We start from the raw sequence: 26,159 nt of genomic DNA on the forward strand, positions 1-26,159 counted from the left end.
TGCCTCAACTCCCTCTTCCACAAAACAAACCCAGTAGGGTTCTCCTTGTTGGAGTCTAAGCTGCCGCCCTCAGCCCTCAGTGCTCTCATCCTAATAAGTCAAAAGTTGGCATCCAAAGACAACTTTTGCAATTCCTCACCTGAGACACATCGATGAACCTTGTTGGCTGATGGTGAAACGGCTCAACAGGAGAAAATCGGCATGGACTCTCTCTATGAAATGAAAAGAAAAAAAAAAGAATTAGTTTCCATGTGAAATTAAAGGGAGTTACATAAATGAACAAAAGCCTTTCTTGGATAAATATGACTGTGGCTATGCCAACTAGTCTAATAACATGCAGGACTGGAGAAATCTTTGACTCTCTAAAAGTAATTTCAGGGCTAGGAATGGCTCAGTGGTAGAGTGCTTGCCTTTCATGCCTGAGGCCCTGGGTTCGATTCCTTAGCACCACATAAGCAAAAAGAAAAAAGCCAGAAGTGGCGCTGTGGCTCAAGTGGTAGAGCGCTCGCCTTGAGCTGAAGAGCTGAGGGACAGCGCCCAGGCCCAGAATTCAGGCCCCACGACCGGACCCAAAAAAAAAGTAAATAAAAGTAATTGCAAAGGACTCAAATTATCTTGAGCCTGTGTAGAAAACCATTTACATTCTCATTGAAGCCACTAAAAGCAAGTGGAGAGACTGAATCACCAAAGTATACTTTGTAAATATGCGATCATGGATGGTAGAATCGAGAAGCCAGCCTTTCCAGGTGTTAGAAATGAAGGCTTTGAAATCTGTCTGATTTGCTGAAGAAATCAAAGACACCACCTGTTCCTTCAGTTCCTCCAGTTCCTCTCACAGGAAGCTCTTGGACTTTTTCTGACCTTAAAGATAAATAAACGTTACAAATACAGTCATTTATAGTGCAGTAATCATAATAGTTGACATTTGCTACATTCTTTTCCATACTTTGTAACTAAGTACCTTCTTTTTATTTCCAGAGAAGGGTTTGGTGAGGGAGGAGTCCCCGTTCTGGAAGCTCTGTAACTTTCTCCAGGACTTAGCTAACAAGGCCATTGAACCATATAGGTGTCTTGGCTCCATGACCTGGGATTGTTAAAGTCCACCAAAGACTCTACATACCCACATTCAGTCAAACAAGATTGGGTTTCTTTAACTCCTGGAGCAAGAAGCCATTGGGAGAAGTAAAGGACTCAGCATTGAGCTGGGCTTCTCCCTGCCTGGTGATTCCTATAAGGATTGAACAACACAAGTGTCAATTTAAAAACTGGAATGACTCATATCCGAGTTATTTTGCATATAGGACTTTTAATTACTTTGTGATATGGAGGATTCTCATGTTTGTCTTCTTTCAAATTTGATTAAAGATTATTTCTACCTTGTCCCTCTGTGCTTGTATTGGCCTTGTCTGATCATTGCTGCTTTTTTTTCTATTATTGATTAGACTATTGATATTCAAATACAATGGCCTAGTAATTAACTCTTAGAGATAGGAACATTTTTTTCCCTTGCTAGTACTAGGGCTTGAACTCAGTAGCTTTTTGGTGGTTCATTGGAGATACGAATCTCATAGATAGCCAGGCTCCCGTGGCTCACACCTGTCATCTTAGGTACTCAGGAGGCTGAGATCTGAGGATCGCAGTTCAAAGCCAGCCCTGGCAGGAAAGGCCATGAGACTCTTATCTCCAATTAACCACCAGAAAACTGGAAGTGGCGCCGTGGCTCAAGTGGTAGAGTGTTCACCTTGAGCTGAAGAGCACAGGGACAGCGCCCAAGCCCAGAGTTCAAGCCCTACAACTGACCAAAAAAAATCTCATGGACTTTCCTTCCTTAACTGGCTTCAAACAATGATCCTAATTTTAGCCTCCTGAGTAACCGATTATCAACAGGAGCCACTGGTGATTAGCAGATCTCAGCTTTCCGAGTAGCTAGGTGTAAGCCACCAGTACCTGACTAGGAAAACCCTTTCTTTCCTTGCATTTTCTTTTATCCAAGTATGATTTGGATATTTAGAACATCATTTGTCAGCCATATAAAATTATCAGTACAAGCAGACGGCCATAGGCAGTCGATGAGATGCATACGTATCTGTTCAGTGATGTACCAGATGACTCTAGTCATAGGGTCTGGGAGCCAGATGTTTCTCACCCCTGTTAAATGTTCTGCCCCTGTTAGATGCTCTGCCCCTCTTCTTGGTGTTATCTTTATATTTATCCTCCCTTCTTTCTTCTCCCTCCATTATTTCTTCTGAAAATAATCATTAGATCCCAGTTCTCACTCAGAGTGAGGGATGCTAGCATAGAAAAGGTTTTCAGATAAATACAGACCCCCTCTGGAATTCTAACTGAGTCACAAACAGCTACTTAACTTGAGACAAATAACTTCATCCTTTCTTCTCCCCTATTTTTCCTCATCTTTAAATAATAGAAATGGCAATTACTTTACAGAGTATTGGGGAAATTACGAATAATTTCTACAAAGTACTTGAAATGTATAATCAGATTGCAGATAGTGACCACTATCCAAAAAGCATAACCATTTATCAAGTGTTGATTTGCTTATATTTTATGATGCTAACAGCAATGGAAAGAACTTTTATTTAGTTAACTGTGAAATTGTACAAGTTCAAATGAGGTGGGAAGAGCCAGACTTCCTGAATGTGATTATGGATGTTATATGTTGGAACTTGCTATAGTGTGTGTGTGTGGGTGTGTATGTGAGAGAGAGGTGGGGATTGAACTGAGGCCCTGAGCACTGTCCCTGAGCTGTTGTGTTCAAGGCTAGCATTCTACCACTTGCCACAGCTCCACATCTGGCTGTTGGGTAGTTAATTGAATTAAGATTCTCATGGATATTCCTCCCTGGGCTGGCTTTAAACCTTCAAACCTCAGCTCTCAGCCTCCTAAGTAGCTAGGAACTACCAGCGAACCACTAAGTGAGCCACCAGTGCCAGGCTATAGTTACTTTTTTTGTACATTTATTTAAAATGAAGTATTAAGTAAGTAACAATGTACCATGTATCTAATTAATGAAAAATATTAGATCACCTTAAGGCCTTTTATGCTAGTGGAAAGTATACACTGAAAGAGTGTGTTTTTCCTCCAGAAAAAATGTCTTATAAAACATTTCTACTGCCATGTACCAGTGGCTCATGGCCTGCATACTAGCAACTCAGGAAGCTGAGATCTGAGGGTTATAGTTCAAAGCCAGCCTGGGCAGGAAAGTCCCTGAGACTCCTATCTTCAACTAACCACCAAAAAGCCAAAAGTAGAGGTAACCTTGAGCGAGAAAGCAAGGGATAGCACCCAGCCTCTGAGTTCAATCCCCAGTACCATTGCATGCCTGCATGTGTGTGTGCGCGTGCATGCTTGCGCGCGCGCGCGCGCGCACACACACACACACACACACACACACACACACACACCTGTTGGGATTTGCTTCTTATAAAAGGCCAAAATTATGGTTGAATTGTGAGGAATATATACTTTAAGTGGATCTGATTTATGGAATGGTTTGTGTTTTCAGTTTGTATTTTCCTAAGTTTTCTGTAGAAATACATGTTCATGTTCTACAAACAAAAACCTTAGTCTTCTAAAACATTCTGCTTTTTCAGAAATTGCTGGAATTCTCAGCCATGGTAGCTAAACACTTAGTCTCGAGTGTGTATGTGCTGGCATGTGCTTGTCCACCTATTCATATACACACATCTCCCAGGACATCCTAATGCATATGCTAGACACTGAATAGTATTTGAAATTCAAGTTCAAAATTACTGAAGCATGTGAACTATGAAAACGGGCGTGGGCCACCACAGGTGGCTAGAATGTGGCTGAGATATAATCTAGTCTTTTTATTGTATCTGTTTGTTTTATGTGAGCATTAGTAACTATTCTTGCAAAAGATACAAGTAAGCACCCTGCAGATGCAATAGAATTCTTAGAAATGTCTCACATTTTGTGTTTCCCCTTTTTCACTCCTATCCTTAGAAGTCTGGCCTTCATTTTCGACACACAGACAACACAGTCCAGTGGTTACGAGCCATGGAGTCCATCGGTCTACCCAAGGTAAGCCTTCATGTACCAGCTCCTGAACTGGGGAGAAAGAAGGCAGTTCATGGAAACGTTACTATGAAAGAGGTTTGGTACACTAAGCTTTGCTAATGGGGGATTGAGAACTAGGAGAACTAAAGAAAGCTCTGAAAGGGACACAAAGAAATGCATGACAAAAACTCAGAAAGGGATGGGCAAAGCTTGAGAACAGACTGGCCAAATTGTAGATGCAAAACAAGGTCAGAACAAGCTTTAGCAAGTAGATAATTGAGTTGGTCAGTGCTCCTTGTTGGGTTGTTGTTTATACTTGAAATTACAAAGTCTCATTGTATCACCACTATTGAATCACTATTCTAAGTTATTACTATAAAATCATACTATCACTTTAAAATTTAAAGATGTCTGGATTGTAGCTCTTACTCCTGAAATAGATCTCCCAAGTAAAGTTCATTCCGTACACCCAGTGCTTGTTAAAGTCAAAGGAAATGAGGAAATTACATTTGATAGGAATGGCAGAGCTATTTCTTAAGCCCATTTCGAAAGGATTATAGAATCACAGGAAGTTACAAAAATAGTACATATGTGTGACTGCTTCCCTTGGCTTCTCTCCACCCATAGTGCCTCTGATAACTGAGGTACAATACTAAATTGACATTGGGCAGATGATGGACACTAGACTACAGACCTTACTAGGCTTTTACCAATTGTAGATCCATGTGTTTGTGATTACTGAGTGTGCAGGTTTGTGTCGTTGTATCCCACAAATGAATTGGTGTAGCCACTACCACAATCAAGAACTGTAGCGACCAGAGAGAGAAGTGGTCGTTTTCTTTTTGTGCCAGTACTGTGGCCTGAACTCAAGGCCTCAAGATTTTACTTGGCTTTTTCACTTCTGGATTTTTGCTGGATAGTTAGAGATAAGAATCTCATACATTGGTCTGCCTAAGGCTGGTTTAAACTGATTCTCATGTCTCAGCCTCTTGAGTAGCTAGGATAATAAGTGTGAGCCCCAGGCACTCAGCTGAGAAGTAGTCTTTTATACTGAATCCTTCCCTTACCCTATCACTGGCAGTTGGCCCTCTTAAGTCTTTTAAGTGGGTTTTAAACTGTTTATGCTATGTATGCTTTTGTTTTCACACATACATTAAATAAAACAAAAATTAGAGACAGTATACAGAGAAGCAATAATAATATACTCTCCATTGCTGTAGTTTTGTTATTTTGAGAGTACTATGTATGTGATTGCCCTGAGTCCCTTCATTTATCAGTACTAAGTATTTAGCTTGTGCTCAACCTTGGGTTAGGTGCTAGAGATACAGTGTTGAATAAAATAGCCTGATCCATCTCTTTGTGGGAAGAAAGACATACTGATGAAGATTTCTCAAGACAAGTCTAAATAGAGAAGATTCTTGTTTGAAGAACAGGGGTTGGGGAGAATTGTCCTTATAGTACAGTAAGGTCTGAGGTGAGATTACAGGTGTTCTCTGCTTACACAGATCTTTAAACGGGGATGCCTTGTCTCACTCACATGTTGACAGCAAATGTGTGCAAAGGGAAGCAGAAAAGCCCTGTGAAACGACCCAGGTACAAACAGCAGCCAGAAACTGTATATATTGGTAGTGAGAGGATACTTTGCTTCTTTCTTTCCTCTGCTTTTCCCATGCACTCAAGTATCAAGTACTTAAATAAGATCCATGATTTGATCTTAATTTATCTGTCAAATTGTAAAAAAAATATTTCTTGAAAGCAAGTGTTATCAGAACACTTAAATTAGGATTAGAAGCATCAAACCCAGTTATTCTTGTATTCGTGTGTGTGTGTGTGTGTGTGTGTGTGTGTGTGTGTGTGTGTGTGTGTGTGTGTACACAGGTGTGCATACACACATGCACTGAACTCTGCTTCTTATCAAACTTACAGTTTCATCTTAGGAAAAATAATGTGAATGTGAATTAAAAGCCTCTAATGTTAAGATCTTTCAGTCTGGTTATTACATATTTAGGTAATTACTCCAAAGGAGAAATCAGATGTTCAGAAAAAATGCAGGATGTTCATTGGCAGTGGCTTGAAATAAAGGGGAAAAAATGAGATTGAAACTAATGTTCAGCTCTGAGGAACAGTTAAGCTCTGGTTCAGAAGTATAAAAGAATCCTATGCATCTGCCAGAAGCAATGTCCTTTGAGAATCAAGGGGATGGAAGGAAGTCATCTTCTATTAAGTCTTTTAAATTTTTTTCATTTGTGTGTGTGTGTGTGTGTGTGTGTGTGTGTGTGTGTGTGCGCGCGCACACATGCATGTGTGCATGCATGTATGCCAGTACTAGGGCTTGAACTCAGGGCCAGAGCATTCTCCTTTATCTTTTTGGTTCAAGGAGGTTGTTCTACCCCTTGAGCCATAGCTCTACTTCTGGCTTTTTAGTAGTTCATTGCAGATTAGTCTCACTAATAGACTTTACTGCTTGGGTTGGTATTGAAATCATGATTCTCAGATCCCAACCTCCTGAGTAGCTAGGAATACAGGAATGAGCCACTGGCACTTGGCCCTCTTAAGTCTTTTACATAGGTTTTAAACTGTTTACACTAAGTATGCTTTTGTTTTCACACACAAATAAAATAATAGAGAATATAAGTATATATGCATATGTATATATATATATATATCAGAGGAAATGTAGAATACTAATTTTTCCAATGTAGATGATGAGATGATGTTTTTCTTTCATATTTTCTAGATTTTATTTGTACTTTCTAGATTTTATTTGGTGACAATGTGTTATTTAAGCAGGGAAAAGTCTGCATATGTGTGCATGCTACATTTGTGTGCCTGTTACACGTACATGCATGCTGCATGTACACAAATTATGTTTGCAGAACTATATACCAGTGTATGGAAAAAATAAAGTGGCTGCGGGAAGGTCACCTCCCTAACCCAGGAGAGCTTTGGCTGGGTTAGGAATGAGGGCACAGAATGAACCAACGCCACTATCACTGTGGGCTCAGGCTGGCCTCTAGGAATAGTTGGCTGTGAGCACTACCCCTCCCCTGGCCACTAGGAGGCTGCATTGGCAGGAAGGGGATTGGTTGTTGGAACTGGTCCATCTGTAGAGCAAGATGAAGCAAAACTGAGGGGTTCCTCTATGTTCACATAATTAAGAAATAAGAGCAATCAGAATAGGAATATCTGGGGAGTTAAAATCACTGTGTGAAGCAAAAACATAATAAGCACATTATCTGTTTTATTTTCCAGATATTTTATCCAGAAACAACAGATGTCTATGATCGGAAAAACATACCCAGAATGATATACTGCATTCATGCACTCAGGTGGGAATAGACTAGGACTTAAATACTCCTGAGGAAGTTCATTTAAGTAGAACTAGAATGTCAATTTATGAAAACTCTTGAGTGACTTTTATAAACTGAACAATTTGTTATTACATTCCGTTTTGAGCTTGCTGTTTCAAACAAAATAATTGCCACAGAAAAACCATCTTGAAATCAGGCCCCGGTGGTTCACACTTGTAATCTTAACTACTCAGAAGACTGAGAACTGAGAATCAAGGTTCAAAGCCAGCCTATGTAGGAAAGTATATGAAACTCTTATCTCTAATTAACCAGGAAAAAGCTGAAAATAGAGCCATAACTCAGGTGGTAGAGCACCAGTTATGAGTAAAAAAGCCAAGTAAGAATATGAGTGCCTGAGTTTAAGCCCTAATGCTGGCACACCAAAAAAAATGGCACCAAAAAATACAGTTCCAGTTTTTTAAAGTATGATTTAACATAGTAAGCCAGAAAATGAATGAAAGGCCTTTAAAGTAAGGAGAAAAATTAAGTTGAAAATTACAGGTATCCATTATTAATGTGTTACTACATTCTGAAATTATTATCTGATTTACAAATATAGCTTAAGTATCAAATTAGTAACTTAAATCAGTAACTTTGATAGACATTGTGATTTTTCACTTTAATTACTCTTTTTGTATGTGTGTGTTTTGTATGTGTATATGTGCTGATTGTGGGGCTTGAATTCAAGGACTGAGCACTGTCCCTGAACTTTTGTGCTAATGGCTAGGGCTATACCACTGGAGTTGGAGCTCCATTTCTGGATTTCTGATGATGAATTGGAGATAGGAGTCTCACAGATTTTCCTGCCTGATGGGTCATGGGGCTTGATCCCAGGCCTGGGCGTGGTCCCTGAGCTCTTTTCCTCAAAGCTAGCACTCTACCACTTTGGAACACCCCACCCTTCCAGTTTTCTGGTGGGTGATGGAGATAAGAGTCTCATGGACATTCCTGCCCATCTGGCTTTGAACTGCAATCCTCAGATCTTAGCCTCCTAAGCAGCTAGGAATACAGATATGAGCTACCAGGGACTGGCTTGCTGTGATTATTCTCAAAATGATCAATGTGTTTTAGTTCAATTAAGATCTAGGGCCAGATATACTTATAAACATAGTTATAAACCCAGTGATTTGGAATGTAGAGGAAGGAACATTGCAGCCTAAGGCTGGCCAGGGCAAAAGCATGAGACCATATCTGAAATACAAACTAAAAAGGAAAAGGACTGGAGGCGTGGATCAATTTGGAGAACACGTGTCTAGCAATATGAATGAGGCCCTGGGAATTGTCCTAGTATATGTATGAAAGAGAAAGAGAGAGAGAAGGAGGGAAAGGGAGGGAGAGAAAAGGAAGAAGGGAGGGGGGGTGGCAGGGGGGGGAGAGAGAGAGAGAGAGAGAGAGAGAGAGAGAGAACACAATCCACTGTAACAATAGTTACTTTTGGCTTTCTGTTCAGTAGAACATATACTCTTTAGGAAAAGAACAGAATACAAAAGTTGCTTTTATGTTTTTTAAAGACCAATTCATTTTTTTAAGTGATTTTTGATAAAATTCTGTTAGTTCCTCATCTGTTTTTATGTTGTCAGCCCAGAATGGCTGTGATTTCTAGAGGTAACAAAGATGGTTCCAGATGTACAGCTTGTGGCTGGTGCCTGTGCGCAGGTAATGGCTGGAAGACTTCATGTCTAATGTAATTTTGAATTCCTTCTACAACATCTGCCTTGTGTTTATATCACTAAAGTCATTTTCCTGGCAGAATTCTCTGCATTTGGGGTTTACATTAACTTCTTCCTGGCTCTTTTCCTCTCCAAAACAAAAGGCTCTATAATAATTCTTTACAAGGCTGGTCTTCTAGAGAAAATTCTTGATTGTATATAATTTGACTTCTTCTCTCCTTCAGTACTTAAGAGACTGTTCAGAATATGAAAGCAAGTAGAAATACAGACCAAATACAGTTGCCTTTGCTAGGATTTTGCTAGCCTAGGGTGGCTTTAAATCCATGACAACCAGCCCAGGCTGGTATAGAACTCACGATTTTCCTGCCTCTGTCTCTGGAGTGTTGAGATGATAGTCATGTGTGACCGTACTGGGCTTATATATTTTTTATTCTAATAACTTAGAATTTCTAACTTGGGAGAAACACCCCTTCTGTATTTGCCTTCTAAACCAGCAGGCTTTCTAAAACTGGATGTTTGATTTGGGAGTAACTAAGGTTTGAACTCAGGACTTCACACTTGTTAAGCAGACACTCCTCCATATGAGCCATTACCCTCATCCTTTTTTGTTCATTTGTTTTGGTTTTTTTTTTTTTGCTTTTTAAAGTTATTAGTTGGATAAAGTCTCAAATTTTTGCCCAGGTATGGGCCCAGACTACTATAATCCTTCTCATTGTGTCTCCCTGTAGCTGGGATTGCAGGCATATACTACCAAATTTGGCTCTAAAGCTTTTCATTTCAAGAAATATTTTCAGTCTGGTTTTTCTAATGCTCTTTATCAAATATTTTCCAGGGCTTACAGTAATCACTTAACACTCCCGTTACTACCACATTTGTGACCTGCTAAGCCAGCCCCCATTTATTAATACCATTATCATAGCCATGTGTCATAATGCTAGTCTCCAACTCTACAAATGGAGTATTTTAATGTAAGCTTAAATGGATTTTCTGAAGCAGACACCTGGGACATTAAGATTATACAGCATATGAAGAAATGGTGTGCTAAGTTCCTTTCTGGTGATATCACTGTTCTAACCACAGACCAGCAGGGAGGTTTACACATGTCTGTTTGCCAGGGTTTTAACAATGGCTTGGATAGCTTAGTAAACAAAGAGCAACTTCTTGCTTATTTTTGCCTCGTTATGCACATGTTACTGTGATTTTGGGGGGAGGGGGAATGGTCCCTGATTCTCATTCATCATGGATGTCTCCACTGTAAAAGGAGACGTGTCATGGGTCATGCCATTTACCAGATCTGACCATAATGAGGATGATCTGCCTTTGCCAGCAATGTTTATGTAGTAACTAACATTCCTTAGGAGATTCTTCATGTTCCTCTGTTCTGCCATATGATATGGCTGCCTGTCAGGATGGAGTGGAGAAATCCCAAGTGCATCTCAAGTTTTCTCTATGCAAACTCTTCTCTGCTGGGCTGTCTCTCACGTGAGGCAAATATTCTGCTCTGTGGACAAGACACTTTGGGAGGCTGAGTAGCAGAGTCAGGCCAGCGAGTGGCTTTGCCCTGGCTGTATAGTTTGCCCATGATGCTGGAAATGAGCACATATCTCTGGCTATGGTAACCTGGCTTGACTACCACAGCATTGCAGGGGTAGAGTTGTCATTACCTGGGAGACAATTCAGCAGGTGGGAGATTCTAATTATAGCTCAGGAACCAGGAGAAAAAGGGTCCCCAGGCAGTTAGTCTTGCCAGGCACAACCTTCTTCCTGCCCCAGCCTGTAGGCCCAATTGATCTACAAAGTCAGCTGTCTCTCAGCATTGACCAAACTTGTCTCCTCATCCCAGTCAGCCTGCTTTGGACTTAGCAACCAAGATCCCCTAATTCCTACTCTTCCTTCCTACCATGTCTGCTTTCCTTTTTCCTGCCCACTTCTCATTCTGGTATCTTATTTGTTCCTTCACTCCCTTTGTCCATTCTCACCAGTGGCTTTGCCAGGTGAGCTTGGTGGTGCCACCACATCTAGTGCTCAGAGACTCACCTTCTTGGTGGGTGGTCTTATTTTCTTTGCAAGAAAATGTTTATCTTTTTCTTAGGCTCATTGTGGGGAATTTGGAAAGAATGCCAAAGTAAAAGTGAAAATACCCACTATCTCAAAACCACAGAGAAGCCACTGCTACTATTTTGGTGTCTTTGGATTTAAAATCTGTATATGGCTTGTTTTCCTTTCGTGGCTTCTTTTGGAATGTCTGCAGCCTGCACAGTGAAAAAGATCTGGTTCAAGATGTGAGAGCCGTGCTGAAGTGATTATTATACCAGCCTTTTTTCTTTAATGGCCTGAGACTTACATATGAAGAAAACTACCTTTTTTAGTTCCAGGTTTATTAAAGAGGTATAATAAATGACATCAAACGTCTGTGAAATGTTTAAACATTACTTATAAAGTTAAATATCTCTAAACAGTATCTGTAATTTTTTTAAAAATCAACATGATTTCCTTCAGACACCTTACAGAGTAAATGAAATAAGTGCTGGAATATATTTCCCACACTTCCCATACTGAGACCTATTCTGAAAAATCTAGACTGCAAGTTTCATTCATATCTTCATTGTGTGTGTGTGTGTGTGTGTGTGTCCATACTGAAATCAGGGCCTCAGATTCTAACTCTGATTTTTGTTTTTGCTCAAGGCTGGCACTCTGCCACTTCAGCCACACCTCCACTCCTGAATTTTGTGCTGCTTAATTGGAGATAAGAACCTCTTGGATTTGTCTGTCCAGGCTGGCTCTGAATAGAGATCCTCAGATCTTAGTCTCCTGAGTAGCTAGGATTATGGGGGTGAACCAACAGCTCCTGGCTTTATGTCTTCCTTAGTACACACTATTTTTTTTCTTGTCTTAGGGCTGTTATACCAGTTACTTCCCAGAGCATCATCAGAAACAAAATGGCATCCCTTCAGGTTTCTGGCCCATTCATATAGGCCACCTGGGCTCTTTATCCAAAGCAAGTCAGACCTGCACCACCAACATCGGGCTCAACTTCACTTGTTAAATCAGTCAGATCTTTTTATTATTACTATCATTACTATTATTGTTGTTGTTGTTATTTTTAAAGTACATGGCTTTGAGGTAGAGATTTTATTTACAGTCCATTCCCTTCCCTTCACCCTGCAGTGATTTATTCCCAAAGCTTTTGCTTGGCCAGTATTATACAATCCATTGTCCTGTCACTATGATGTATTGACCTGACCTGTTAACATTATTAAAAGCTTATGTATGCCTTTTTCTTTTCTTTTTTTTTCTTGAAATTAGTTGGATTTTCTAGATGTTTCAGTCTCCCAGGAGACCAACGATTGACTCTACTCAATGCTCCTTAGGTCATTTGACTGATTTATCATCTCAGGTTATATTTCTGGGTCCCCTCTCTCTTCTTGGTTATTAAGTGTGACCATTGAGGACAGACTCTTTCCACCTCAAGAGATATACATACATACATACATACATACATACATATGGTCTTTTCCTATAGTCTTTTCTTACCTTGGGATACTTCATTTGTTTGGGGGACTACTTAGCTTACAGAGTTCCTGGTATATAGTTCCAATGGTATGTGTAATACAGAATCAAGTACTTTACTGTTATAGACAAAAGAAACTAACTCCTTATGTTTCTATGACATTCCCCTTTCTAAAATCAAAAACAAGTAGTTATTTACGAATGATTACCTTTCTCTGAATAACAACATTCTTGTACATGTAACCAAGTATTCACTTAAGTCTGTTTACTTAACCAAGAACAAAATTAATTTCTTCTTCCTTCTCCTCCTCTTCCTCCTCTTCTTCCTCCTCTTCTTCCTCCTCTTCCTCTTCCTCCTCCTTTTTGGTGCCAGACAAAAGAAACTAACTCCTTATGTTTCTATGACATTCCCCTTTCTAAAATCAAAAACAAGTAGTTATTTACGAATGATTACCTTTCTCTGAATAACAACATTCTTGTACATGTAACCAAGTATTCACTTAAGTCTGTTTACTTAACCAAGAACAAAATTAATTTCTTCTTCCTTCTCCTCCTCTTCCTCCTCTTCTTCCTCCTCTTCTTCCTCCTCTTCCTCTTCCTCCTCCTTTTTGGTGCCAGTACTGGGCTTGAGCTCAGGGCCTCATGTTCTCACTTGGCTTTTTCCATTCAAGTCTGGTGCTCTGCCCCTGAGGCACACCTCCACTTCTGGCTTTATGCTGGTTAAGTAGAGATAAGAATCCTTCAGACTTTCTTGCCCAAGCCAGCTTCAAACCATGGTCCTCAGCCCACAGCCTCCTGAGTAGCTAGGTCCTGAGGAAGTTCTTTTCATGTAGACCATGAAGGAATAGAAGCTTGGGTTCCATGGCCTGTCAGTGTCACACATCGAGTTCTTGCTAGTCTTGAGACCAGGAGCCAGAGTTGTTTCTGATTGCAATTCTATTGTTTTCTGGTCTGCCACGAGGCTTTCATTTACAGACATTCATCCCACATGTTATGGCCCCAAATAGGCTGCATGTGATGGGATCCAGAAGCACAGAAAGCAGCCAGGTCCTGCCTTTTAAGTTTGCATTGCATTGCCACAGAACCTTTTGATGTCTATATTGAAAATAGTAGGAAAAAGCTTCATTACTTCCCAGACTTTAACTGATATTATTTGTGTGACCAGAGGAACTGGGTCAATGAGGTTTAGCCTCAGGGAGTCCTGAGTCAGAAACCCAGGTGCGTTATACCCTTGGGGGTGACGAGACTCCCTCCTTCATACCAAGTGCTTGCTTAGATGCAGGAAGCAATGTTGTCATTCATTCTAGGGTTTCTGAAGAAGTAAGTCCAGCCTTTTGTGTTGACTATTGTGCTAGTAAGTTCAGAGTTGAGAAGCCATATGCAATTGTGGGATTTTTTTTCCTTATACTTCAGAGATTTTTAAATATCTTTATTTCCTGTGTACTTCAGGTAATGGATGGCCTAATCTGAATTTAAAAGCTTGGGAAGGAAAAGTTTGGTGTGGATGCTTCTTTTTGACATGGGAATTCTGGGTAAATACGATTTGTGGATGAACAAATTTGCTCCTTGGAATAATCTTGTAGGAAGCACCAGTGATTGACTTTAAATCCCACATCCATGGGAAGTAATTTGTTTTTAAGGTAACATTAAATTTCAGCATCTAGTACAATACATTTTAAGAATTAAATCTAAATTGAAAGTATGTCTTGATTTAAGAGAACATTTTTAGTAAATTAGGTTGTGGAGGCACATGTGAAATAACTACTTGATCTGTATTTGCCCACGAAAAAAAATCTCAAATTTCAGTTTTAAAGCCTACCCTTCTATCCAACAAGTTAACTTCCCAGCACCACCTTGTGGTGACTTTAGTTAATCCAGGATCTTTTCTTATTGGAAAATTTAGTTTAATACTACACTATGCAATGGAGAAGTAGAAAGTTGGAAATTGCCACCTAATTTCTTTATTACTAAAAACAAAAGTCAACACTTTTTTGTGCAGTCCTTGAACTCAAGACCTAAGCATTGTTCCTGAGCTTGTTTGTTCAATGTTCTACTTCTGGCTTTTTGCTGGCTCATTGGAAACAAGAATCTCATAGACTTTCCTGCTATCCTGGCTTTGAACCTCAATTCTCAGCTCTCAGCCTCCTGAGAAGCTAGGAAGCTGGCGTGAGCCACCAGCCCCTGGCACTCTTTAAAATGGCAATAATAGTAGTAGTAGTAGTAGTAGTAGTAGTAGTAATACATTTGTTTAATAGAAACATTTTCTTTCATTTTGCCAACAAACCTGTTCTTTATTTGGGTTTTGAGTCATAATCTTGACTCAGACTTCTAGGGTCAAGTGATCCTCCTGTTTCAGCCTCCCTAGTAGCTGGAACTACAGGCATACACCTTAGCTAATGCTGTGTTTTATGGAAGTCTGATGCTTTTATTAGCCAGATGTTGTTTCTCAGTCTTTTAATCTCAGCTATTTGGGAAGTGGTTTGAGCTATTTGTGGTATGAGACAAGCATGAGCAAAACAGTAAATGAGACTCCATCTCATCCAGTGTCTGAGCACAGTCACAGGTGTCTGCCATCTTAAGCTGTGGGAAAACACAATGTCTGGGCACAGTAGTGCATGCCTGTCATCCCAGTACAAAGGATAATACACACACAGGAAGGTCACACAGCATAGACCAACCCCAGGGAATGAAGGAAGATCCTATCTCAAAAATAACCAATACACAAAGGGGATGATAGAGTGAACTAAGAGGTAGAACACCTGATTAGCAAGCACAAGGCCCTGAATTCAAACATGAACAGCACCAGAAAAAAAAAAGGGGACATGTATTATAATTCGAGATCACAAGTACATAGGGAAGGAAGTGGAATTTTAAGAAAGTTAGTAGAAACCACTATGGAGAGCAGTCTGGAAGGTCCTCAGAAAGCTAAATATTGACCTCCCTTATGACCCAGTCATACCACTTCTAGGAATCTACACTGAACAACAGGAACCAGTATACAAGGACATATGCACCTCCATGTTTATTGCAGCACTATTCATAATAGCCAGGATATGGCAACAGCCCAGATGTTCCACCATAGATGAACGGATCCAAAAATTGTGGTATCTATACACAATGGAATATTATACAGCCATTAGAAAGGACAAAACAATGGCATTTGCAGGGAAATGGATGGAGCTAGAAGAAATCATGTTGAGCGAGGTAAGCCAAGAGCAAAGAGATAAACGGTACATGGTCTCCCTGATAAGTGGATGTTAAATCCAAAAATGTAAGTGATATGGCAAAATTAACAAGACTTAAGAAACAAAGGATTTCCACTCATCTGGTCGAATCACTATTAAATAACCCCATGTTGCTGATCACATATATGGTATATATGTGCACACCAGAGGCAAACCGGGAGGACGACACAGAACTAGAGGGAATCAGGGGAAAACATACAACAGCAGGACCATCAGCTGCACTGGACATTGATCAAAATGAACTAAGCAACTCAATGGCAGCGATGGGAGGGAGGGAACAAGTGGGAAAGAGGGAACAGCTGACGCTATGCAAAACAAAAGAAATGTACATATCACCCAATGTGGAAGAAATAATTGCAAAGCTCATAGAACTCATAAATGTTATAGACTATGATAGACAATTTGCTCCAGGAAAGTTAGAATGTGTTTGTGACTTTAACAGCATCACTATCCCACAATACTGTGAAATTTGGGAAATGATGTAACCACTTAATCACAATAAAAAATGGAAAAAAGGTAGTAGATACTATGTAGTTTCAACTTTGATATAAAATTGTTAGTTTAAAAGTATACTGAAACTTTAACAAGATATTCACATGGCAATAGACATTGAAATGAGTGCAATAAGTACTTGAAATAGATGTAAAATTTGTAAGAAGACATTTTAGGGCTGTCTCCTTCAGTTTTCCTGTAATTTTTTTCTGTTTTTTTTTCTGATGGGTTGTTTTAATTTAAGGACTTATATTTGCTACATAGGTGCTCTGCCACTTGACATACACACACACATACACAGCTTTCATATTTTCTTACTAAATTTTTATAATTTTCTTTGTGAGTTAGCTCAGGTATACATTGGAATTTGGAGAAAAGGGGAGGGAGATACAAATCTATGAAAAAACTTTTGATTGTTTATTCTTATTTTCTTACGTATGTGTATTTATACTGAAGCCTGAACTCAGAGCCTGGGCATTGTCCCTTAGCTTTTTCTCTCTGTCCCTTGAGCCACAGCTCCACTTCTGGCATTTTGCTGATTAACTAGAGATAAGAGTATCAGGGACTTTTCTTGTCCAGGTTGGCTTCAAACTTCAATCCTCAGAGCTCAGTCTCCTTCTAGAATTACAGCTAGGATTACAAGCATGAGCCACCAGTGCCCAGAATGGCTCATCACCTGTAATCCCAGAGGCTGAGATCTAAAGATTGTGGTTCAAAGTCAGTTTGGGCACTAGAAGGTCTATGGGACTTTTACCTTTAACCATCAAAAAGCTGGAGGCAGAGCTGTGGCCAAGGTGGTGGAGTGCGAGCCTTGATACCATCCAGTTGGGAAAGTACTCATCAATAATGTTCTGAAGTGGAAAGTGTGACAAGGAAATGGTATGCACACAGCTGGATGGCTGGGTAGGCGGTGCCCAACGGGGATTCTTAGGTTCAGCTTTATCTCAGCCTATTGGTGTTGAGGAGGAGGAGACAGCCAGGGAGCCCAGAGTGGGAGGGATAGCATCAGGTGTGTTTGGTCCTCACAGGATGGCACTTAGACCTGCCACAAGGTCGTCTACATAGCTGTCTAGAAACTTCTCTTTGGCAAGTCAGGTGATGATGTGGATGCTGTGAAATGATTGAGCCTTCTTGGCTTAACAACCTCTTGGCCCCATCTAATGCCTCTCCCTGCCCCTTGGAGCCATAGATACTGAAATAGTCCCCCTGCAGAGTCTCCCAGTGCCCTACAGGATTCACTCATGGAGGCCAAAAGATATGGCACCTGTTGTGTATTGATCAGTTCCTTGAGGCCAAGATACAATGTATCACCAGGTACTGGTGGCTTATGCCTCTAATCCCAGCTACTCAGGAGTCTGAGATCTGAGGGTAAAGGTTTGAAGCCAACCTGAGCAGGAAAGTTCATAAGATTCTTATCTCCCACTACTCAGAGAAAGCCAGAAGTTGTACTGTGGCTCAAGCAGTAGAGTGCTAGCTTTGAGCAAAAGAAGCTCAGGGGCAGCACCCAGGCCCTGAGTTCAAGGCCCAGGACCCACACCAAATAAATAAACTAATAATATATATATATATATAATTTATAAATATATAAATTATGCTTAATTCTGGGTGATGGTTTGTATTTCTTTCTAGTTTTTGTTTGTTTTAAAGTCAGTTTTGCTACATTGTCCAAGCTGGCCTGACAATGATCTCCTTGTCCCAACCTACAGAATGTTAGGATTACAAGCATTTGCTACTGCATCCTATCCTGTTCTAAAAAAACAGAGAGGGACAGAGAGAATTGCTAGAGATCAAACCTAAGCTCTGACATATGCTAAGCCCCTGATATAAGCCCTTTTGTTGTTGGTGGTGGTGGTTGTGGGGCTTGAATTCTGGGCCTGAGCGCTGTCCCTCAGCACTTCAGCTCATGGCAAGCACTCTACCACTTGAGCCACAGTGCCACTTCTGGTTTTCTGGTGGTTTATTGGAGCAGGTCTCAGTATGTTACCAGGGGTGGCCTTGAACTCCAGGCTCAAGCAATTCTTTTTTTTTTTTATTTTTATTTTTTGTGAACATACTGTACAGAGGGGTTACAATTACATGCAAGATACTGAGTACATTCCTTATCAAGCATTGCAGCCTCCTCCTTGGCCTCTGTCTCTGCTGAGACTACAGGTGTATCCCACAACTCTCAGCTTACCTATGATATCCTATGTAACTTTTTTTTTTTTTTTGGTCGGTCGTAGGGCTTGAACTCTGGGCCTGGGCGCTGTCCCTCAGCACTTCAGCTCAAGGCTAGCGCGCTCTACCACTTGAGCCACAGCGCCACTTCTGCTTTTTTCTGCTTATGTGGTGCTGAGGATCGAACCCAGGGCCTCATGTATGCGAGGCAACCACTCTACCCCTGAGCCACCTTCCCAGCCCCTATGTAATTTTTAAATCATGAATCTCTCATGTTTTCTGTTCTTACCATGTTCTTGAAATTTTTTCAGAAATTATGAACAAACAAATTCCATTTCAATGCAAATGACATTTTAAGAGTTTGCTTTAAGAAGCAAACTAAGAAGGCTTGAGCTCTTCTTAATATGTTGTAATGAAATTTCATATATTTTATAAACTGAGGTCCATCTCTAATACCTGAAGTGGCCCTCTTGAAATATTCAAACCATCAAAATCATGCTTACATTAATTTCCCACATATATCATTGTATAATTTCTGACTTTGAATAATATAAATTATAAACTTATCAACATCGACTAGAATTGTGAGTGAAGGATTTTTTTCGGTCGTGGGGCTTGAACTCTGGGCTTGGGTGCTATCCCTCAGCTCTTCAGCTCAAGGTGAGCGCTCTACCGCTTGAACCAGAGTACCACTTCCAGTTTTCTAGTGGTTTACTGGAGATAAGAGTCTCACGGACTTTCCTGCCCTGGCATGCTTTAAACCATGATCCTCAGATCTCAGCCTCCTGAGTAGCTAGGATTACAGGTGTGAGCCACCAGTGCCTGGCTGTGAAAGATTTTTAAGATGGTTGCTACAATCAGTCTTGGGGCAAAAGAAGATAGGACAAATATGTATGGAACCATGATTGGACTGAATCTTCATAAATCTCAAAGCACAGAACCATTTCTCTTTGATAGCATTTAGTTGTCATCCTTCAAGTCCTTATGTCAAGTTTTAGGACATTTATTTCTCAACATAAACCATTTGATCTCTATTTTCTATTTAGTAGTATGTTCACATCATAATTGATCTTTATCATCAATAGTTCTGTCACTGTTGCTTTTTAGGAAGTGCAAAACGACTATTTAGAGTAACTGAAAATCAAAATGTACTTCCAGCTTCACTTTCAACCAAATGAGAATCATGTAAGGAAGCTGCACAGAGATATTGACTGCATCTGTTCCCTGACTTCTTGCACATTTGTGTTTCTTGTTCTCTTTATGAATGGACTCAGAGTGGTTGACTAAGGAAAGCCTGCATCCTGCAGAATCAGTCATTGTAGCTTTGACTGGAGCTCTGGTCCTGCCCATCAGCAAGTCTTCTACCTCAGGATTGTATGTTCCTCATCTGTGAAATTAATACACTCAATTTGATCATCCCTTAGGTCTTGCCTCGTTGAAAGAACTTCTAAGTCACTTAGATAATGTGTAGTTTTAAGATTTGCTACAGTAGAGTTTCTGATAGTGTTATCTTTTATCTTTCAGTTTATATCTATTCAAACTAGGAATCGCACCCCAGATCCAGGACTTGCTGGGCAAAGTGGACTTCACAGGTACTGACCTTTGGCTTTCTAATTCTCTATTAAACAAGTGGACTTTAAAATGTACCAGTGCCACCTTTTCTCCTTTTGATGCAGTTAGTTTCCTTTCTCTCACTACATTGACAAGAAAACTTTCCTGCCTTATTTGTACTTACCTAGGTCCTTCCCTCATGTTTGTAAAATGAGAAGCCCAGGCTTGCTTGCTCCTAGGACTCTTCCTGTCTGAGGAAGGCCTTTCTCAGCACACCTTTATCTCCTTACCTGTGATCTCCTTTGATTTTGTTGTTGTTCTCTTAGAGGAGGAAATCAGTAACATGAGGAAAGAACTGGAGAAGTATGGAATACAGATGCCATCTTTCAGCAAAATAGGTGGTATTCTAGCCAATGAACTGTCTGTGGACGAAGCTGCATGTAAGTCTGTTTAAAACCCAAACTTGTGGACTAAAGGCATAGCTCAGCAGGACTGAGTGTGAGGTTCTTAGTTCAAACCCTGGTACTGAAAAAAAAAACTTGCCATTTATGCATAACTTACATATATTTTTGACTGACTTTAATTACATGAAATAGAGTATTTAATGGACCCTGAAAGGTTTTGAGTTTTAGATCGTTCATTTAAGGATATCAGAAGATAACTGATTTTTTTTTACTTTAGATACCCTTTTGTGCAAGATGACTTAAGAAATTTCAGGAATATCTTCATTCTCCAGAGTCTTCTCTACTTCCTGTGTCTTTAGATGTTAGTAGTAAGGTGCATTGCCCTAAGACTTTTAGCATTGCAAGGTAAATTATGAGTATCTCTTGGAACCAATTTGTTTCTTTAAAACTGTCCTTGGGCTGGGTGCAGGTGGCTCACACATGTAACCCTAGCTTCACAGGAGATGAAGATGTGAAGACTGAGGTTCAAAGCCAGCTCTAGCTGGCTTTAATCACCAAAAAGCTGGAAGTGAAGATGGAGCTCAAGTGGTAGAGTTCCAGCCTTGAGGAAGGAAGCTAAAGAACAGTGCCCAGGCCCTGAGTTCAGTACTGAGTCCAGTACCAGCAAAAATACATAAGTTAATTAAATAAAACAACAACAACAAAAAGATCCCTAACCACAGAGCAAGGCCCCACAGTGGTTGACACAGTGCCTGGTTCATTTTAGTCAGTCAGTAAAAGTTGAATAAATAAACAGTTGAATAAATAATTAAGAGATGTTGGGATCAGGACTAGACAGGCTGGTGGAGAGCTTGTCAAGGGCTTCGTGGTGTGTCAAAGTCCTTCATAGCATCCATGGAAACCAAGGAAGAAAGCAGAACTGCACTATCCTCATGTACATCAGTGCAGCTATGCGTGGTGTCTTTTGCTGCTTAGAAACCATGTGTTGTTTCTCTTTCTCTCAGTGCATGCTGCAGTAATAGCCATCAATGAAGCTATCGAAAAAGGAGTGGCGGAGCAGACCATTGTAACACTAAGAAACCCAAACGCAGTTTTAACTTGCGTGGATGACAGCTTGGCCCAAAAATATCAGAAGGAACTTTGGGAAGCCAAAAAGAATAAAGAGGAAAATGCAAGGCTGAAGGTACCTAATTAAATTCTCTAAAACATACAACAATGACTGTGATGATTGTAATTTACTCATTTGAAAAGCCTTGATTGATATTAAATGTGATCACCAAGCGCTAATAGCTCAAGCCTGTAATCCTAGCTACTTATGATCTGAAGATCACAGTTTGAAGCCAGCCCAGGCAGAAAAATCTTGAGAGACTCTTACCTCCAACTAACCATAAAAAGCCAGAAGTGGAGGTCTGGCTGAAGTGGTAGGGCACCAGCCTTGAGCAAAAAAAAAAAGCCAATCAAGAGCACAAGGCCTTAAATTTAAGCCTCTAGTATCAGCTTGCATGCACATGCAAGCCCATGTGTTACATACATACACATACACACATACACACACACCAACAGAAACAAAAACCATAAAAACTAATAAAAGTAATACTTTCAAATCAACTGGCTATAGTTTCTAGAGCCGTAGGCTAGTGATTTGGATGAAATCTAAGGGTACAGTAAGTCCATACACTATGTAACATGATTAGATAGACAAATATTAAAGGTCACATCATAAGCAGAGCCACCTGTCCAGGAAACTTAGCGAGGGCAGCATACATCATTTCTTGCCTGTCATCATTGCAGACCCCGTATTAGCCAAGTGACTTATATTTATGAACAGAAGTTAACGACTCAGTGTGATAGATTTTAAAATGGAAGGTTTTTAGTCTACTGGCTCTCTATTTTCCCAGGAGCTACCACTCCTTCTCTGAGCATGTCCTTCCTGCAAAACTCAGCCTGGACCTGATTCTTACTCCATACTCCAGGAACATTGCTTGCCTTCCTGCTTAGTTGGCCATTTCCAGCTTTGTCTATATTCGGGACTTCTGCTCAAGCACCAACTTGCTTCTCATTAAGCTCTGGCTGCAGTACTAAATGGAACTACTGTTTACCAGCTGTTCTTCACCTGGCTTCCCTAACACCAGTCCAGTGGCCACACCTGCCTTAAGCCTCTCTACTCCCCTGGCTTCTGTGCATCTCAGTTGCCATGGTTTCCCCCAGCCACCCACCCTTAGGCTTCTCTTCCACTCATGTCTGTCTCTTCCAGGCTGGACGTTCACCTCTGCTCAGTTTTTCTTGCATTGAGCTTCCAACTTGTGGAAGCGATTAGCGATCACCTATATGAGCTCCTCCCATCCATGGGCCTCTGCTGCTTCCTTTTGGTTTTATCGTCAGTCTTCCATGTCCCCCAGGCTTCACACTCCACCATGACAGAAGAACACCGCCCTTCTCACCCATGTGCTCAGCCCTGACGCCCTACCATCTAGTCTAGAACTCTTTATGTCCCCTCTGCCTTCCCATGCCCATTAGACTCCATCCCTGCCTCCTGTCTCCAGCACTGCCCCACCAGACCTCACCATCACAAGATTACCTTCCACGAGGGAGTGGGGGTCTCCCCGCTCCCTGGCATTCTCCAAGCCAACCCCTCTCAGGGCTTGAGGTTGCAATAGTCATCTTTAACTCAAACCTGGTATCATCCTCCTGAAAACCTTCCCTGATGCTTTGTTGCCTCCTGAATTAACCAGAGACATGTGTCACAGTGCCCAAACAGCCTACCATCCTTTGACTCATTCTGGACATAGACTCGGTTCAGTGGTCAACCTGCTTAGCTGTGTGACCAAACTCTCCTGTCTAATCCTATTTCCTTATCTCAGCTTTTGTTAGATCAATCAAACGAAATTGCTAATGTATTACAATGTTTTATCTATTAAAACTGGCAGTACTAAGTGACCCAACCTAACGTTTTCCTCATTAGAAATATCCCTGTTCAAAGAGTTACTGGGTCTGTAGTTCATCTCTATAATCCCTGCTGAGTATAGCTCCTCTAATGCCTGGCACGTAGCAGGTGTTTCCTAAGTGTTTGTTCAAAAGGAAGTCAGTGACTTTGCTTCTATCACTATTGCTCTTTGAGTTTCACGCCTTGGAAACATGTTTTTGAAGCTCGGGAATCAGTGAAGACTGTGTTTTGCAGAATAGCTGTATTTCAGAAGAAGAAAGAGACGCATATGAAGAACTGCTGACACAAGCAGAAATCCAAGGCAACATCAATACAGTCAACAGTAAGTAGTGGCTATTTCTATAAGGCCCAAACTTTCTCTGCCAGAACTTCAGCAAAACTTTCAATTTGTGTGCTTGCCAAACTGCTTTATGCAATGAAAAAATGTAAGTGTCAATGTTGCTTTTAATTACAGTACAGTATTAGACAGTTTCCCAGTTAGTCTTCTTTGGCAAAGTCTCTGCCTTGTCTCTGTTTTGACTCTGCCTTCATGTTCCAGCCTGGGCACATTGCACTTTATCTTGAATCTGCCCTTATTGGGTTGAGACTGAATGATCCCAAGTAAAAGACTATGACTTAGAAATTACAGTTCACTGCTGTAAATCGTGTGATGCGATTCTATTGGTATTATAAGAGATAATATGGATGCTTTCGCTATTATTTCTTCCCTCTAATTAGTCTGTATTTCACAGGACTTCTTTTACAGCTTAGCCAGGTTTAGTGCTAATGAAGCCAGTTTGAGTTCTATGACCCTGAGTATCTGAGCAGTCACAAAAGTTTGTCTTTAAAAAAATATATATATATATATATATATATTTGTTGGTATTCTTAAGGTGTTTTACAGAGGAATTAAGTCAAATAATGAGTACAGATCTTCTTGGACAGTGTCACCCCTTCCTTCACTTTCCTCAGTTCCTGCTCTTGTCTCTGCCTACAAGTTTCTAGTTTGTTTTTTACATAGTGTATATTGAATACAATGGCTGCACTTGTTTACCTCTCCTTCCTCCATTTCTGTGCTCCCTATCTGCCCCCCCCCCAAAGAAAACAAAAAACCACAATAAAAAAAATGCATTTCCATTTCCTGGAATTTGTATTGATAATTAGTATTTTAGATGTTCAGAGGAGTTTTGCCTTATTTCTTCCCCTAATTCTTCCTATCATCTTGTGTAGTTGTGTGACTAGAAGGAAAAGAAAGTTCAGGTTTGTGAAAATGAGCCTATGCAAATGTGGATGGATCCATATATTTTTGGTAGACTTTTACATCCTCTGGAAAATTTTACTTTTGCTTGAGGATCAGAAGAGACAGTAAGGAATTCTCCTTGACATTTATTTTCCCTAGATCAATCTAAGTCACCCCAGGGGAAAAAAATGAAGACATAGAAAACCACCGGACCCATTAAATAAAGACTTTTCTTGTTGGATTGACACTTAAGCTATCTAATTACAACTGTCTTAAGATCTTCCCTCTTCATGGATGAGTTTGGAATATATTTTATTTCTTTGAACACTTTCAAAGAAATTCATAACTGTAGGTGTTGCTCAGCAGCCTGACCTAAGTTATTGGAGAGATTTTTCCCAATGATGCAAGCAGTCATCAAGGAAACCCGGAAAGATAGATGTTGATGTCTGGCAGCTGACAACAGAATGAGTTTGAAAGTTTACCACACATATGCACATGCTCATGCACACGCACGCACACACACACACACACACACACACACACACACACATATCACACAAGAGCTGAGAGCTCAGTGTTAACATCTTACAATTTGGGGGGTACATGTTTGTGTTTTAATTCCTGTGAAATCATAACTACATTAGTGATAATCCATTGTCAGGTTTTTCTTTCTGCTCTATTTGAAAGCTGACTAATTATTCTTAACAGAAATGCATTGCAGAGAGGAATTAATATTGCCAGCAAGACAACATCAGATTTCCATAACTTAGGCAGAAAACAATTTCATTACCTTTTACCATCCTCTATAGTTCTGAAGTGTTTATAACCACCTCAAATCTTCCCTTCCATGTTACATGAAATGCCTTTATAAACAAATGTTTGAATATCAATGACATAATTTCCTGACCACAAATTGAATGCCAAATTGGCTATACTTTATTTTCCATTTTTAAGATAAAGGCACCAAATGATTTACACTAATGGCCTATGTGAAATTGATGAAGGGCACTGAACTCTGGGGTGGCTGTAATGGTGAAGAACATGATTGTTCTGAAATCTTTATTTCCGGAAGTTTCTAGAACTAAAAGTAGTCTTGGGGAGAAAAGAAAATAAACACACTCACTGAAGCTGATGGCTCACACCTGTAGTCCTAGCTACTCAGGGCTGAGATCACAGTTTTAAGCCAAATTGGGCAAAAAATTTTGTAAGATTCTTATCTGCAGTGAACCAACCAACTCAGAAGTGGATCTGTGGCTCAAATAATAGAGCTTCAGCCTTGAGTGAGTCTTCAAGAGTGCAAGCTCTATGTTCATGAGTTCAATCCCCAGTACCAGCACACACATAAAAAAAACCCACAAATATATATATATATATATATAAATATATATATATATAAATGCATATATATAACCCTTTATTATATAGGTCAATTACATGAAGTGAGCTGATTGTGCACTCTTAAATCAGTAAGTATAGATGCTTTAACAAGCTCTTCCCCAACCTGGCAGATTATGATATTAAGATGCTGAGGCTTTAGCATTCACTGCTGTTTTGTTGGTAATGTCAGTAGATCTGCCCT

General features: G+C 40.2%; 1 protein-coding gene across 1 annotated transcript in view; it reads left to right on the forward strand.

Moving 5' to 3' along the window:
* Positions 1 to 26,159, forward strand: part of LOC138833021 (ras GTPase-activating-like protein IQGAP2) — a 258,468-nt gene that overhangs the window by 117,272 nt on the left and 115,037 nt on the right. Inside the window, exons 4-9 of the mRNA XM_070031378.1 lie at positions 3,985 to 4,062; positions 7,291 to 7,367; positions 19,987 to 20,054; positions 20,340 to 20,453; positions 21,422 to 21,600; positions 23,596 to 23,683. Coding sequence (XP_069887479.1) covers positions 3,985 to 4,062; positions 7,291 to 7,367; positions 19,987 to 20,054; positions 20,340 to 20,453; positions 21,422 to 21,600; positions 23,596 to 23,683 — 604 coding nt within the window. The remainder of the gene's footprint in view (positions 1 to 3,984; positions 4,063 to 7,290; positions 7,368 to 19,986; positions 20,055 to 20,339; positions 20,454 to 21,421; positions 21,601 to 23,595; positions 23,684 to 26,159) is intronic.

This window comes from Dipodomys merriami, unplaced genomic scaffold, assembly GCF_024711535.1.
Source record: "Dipodomys merriami isolate MVZ:Mamm:240054 unplaced genomic scaffold, mDipMer1.0.p SCAF_20, whole genome shotgun sequence".
In the NCBI taxonomy this organism is placed as follows: Eukaryota; Metazoa; Chordata; class Mammalia; order Rodentia; family Heteromyidae; genus Dipodomys; species Dipodomys merriami.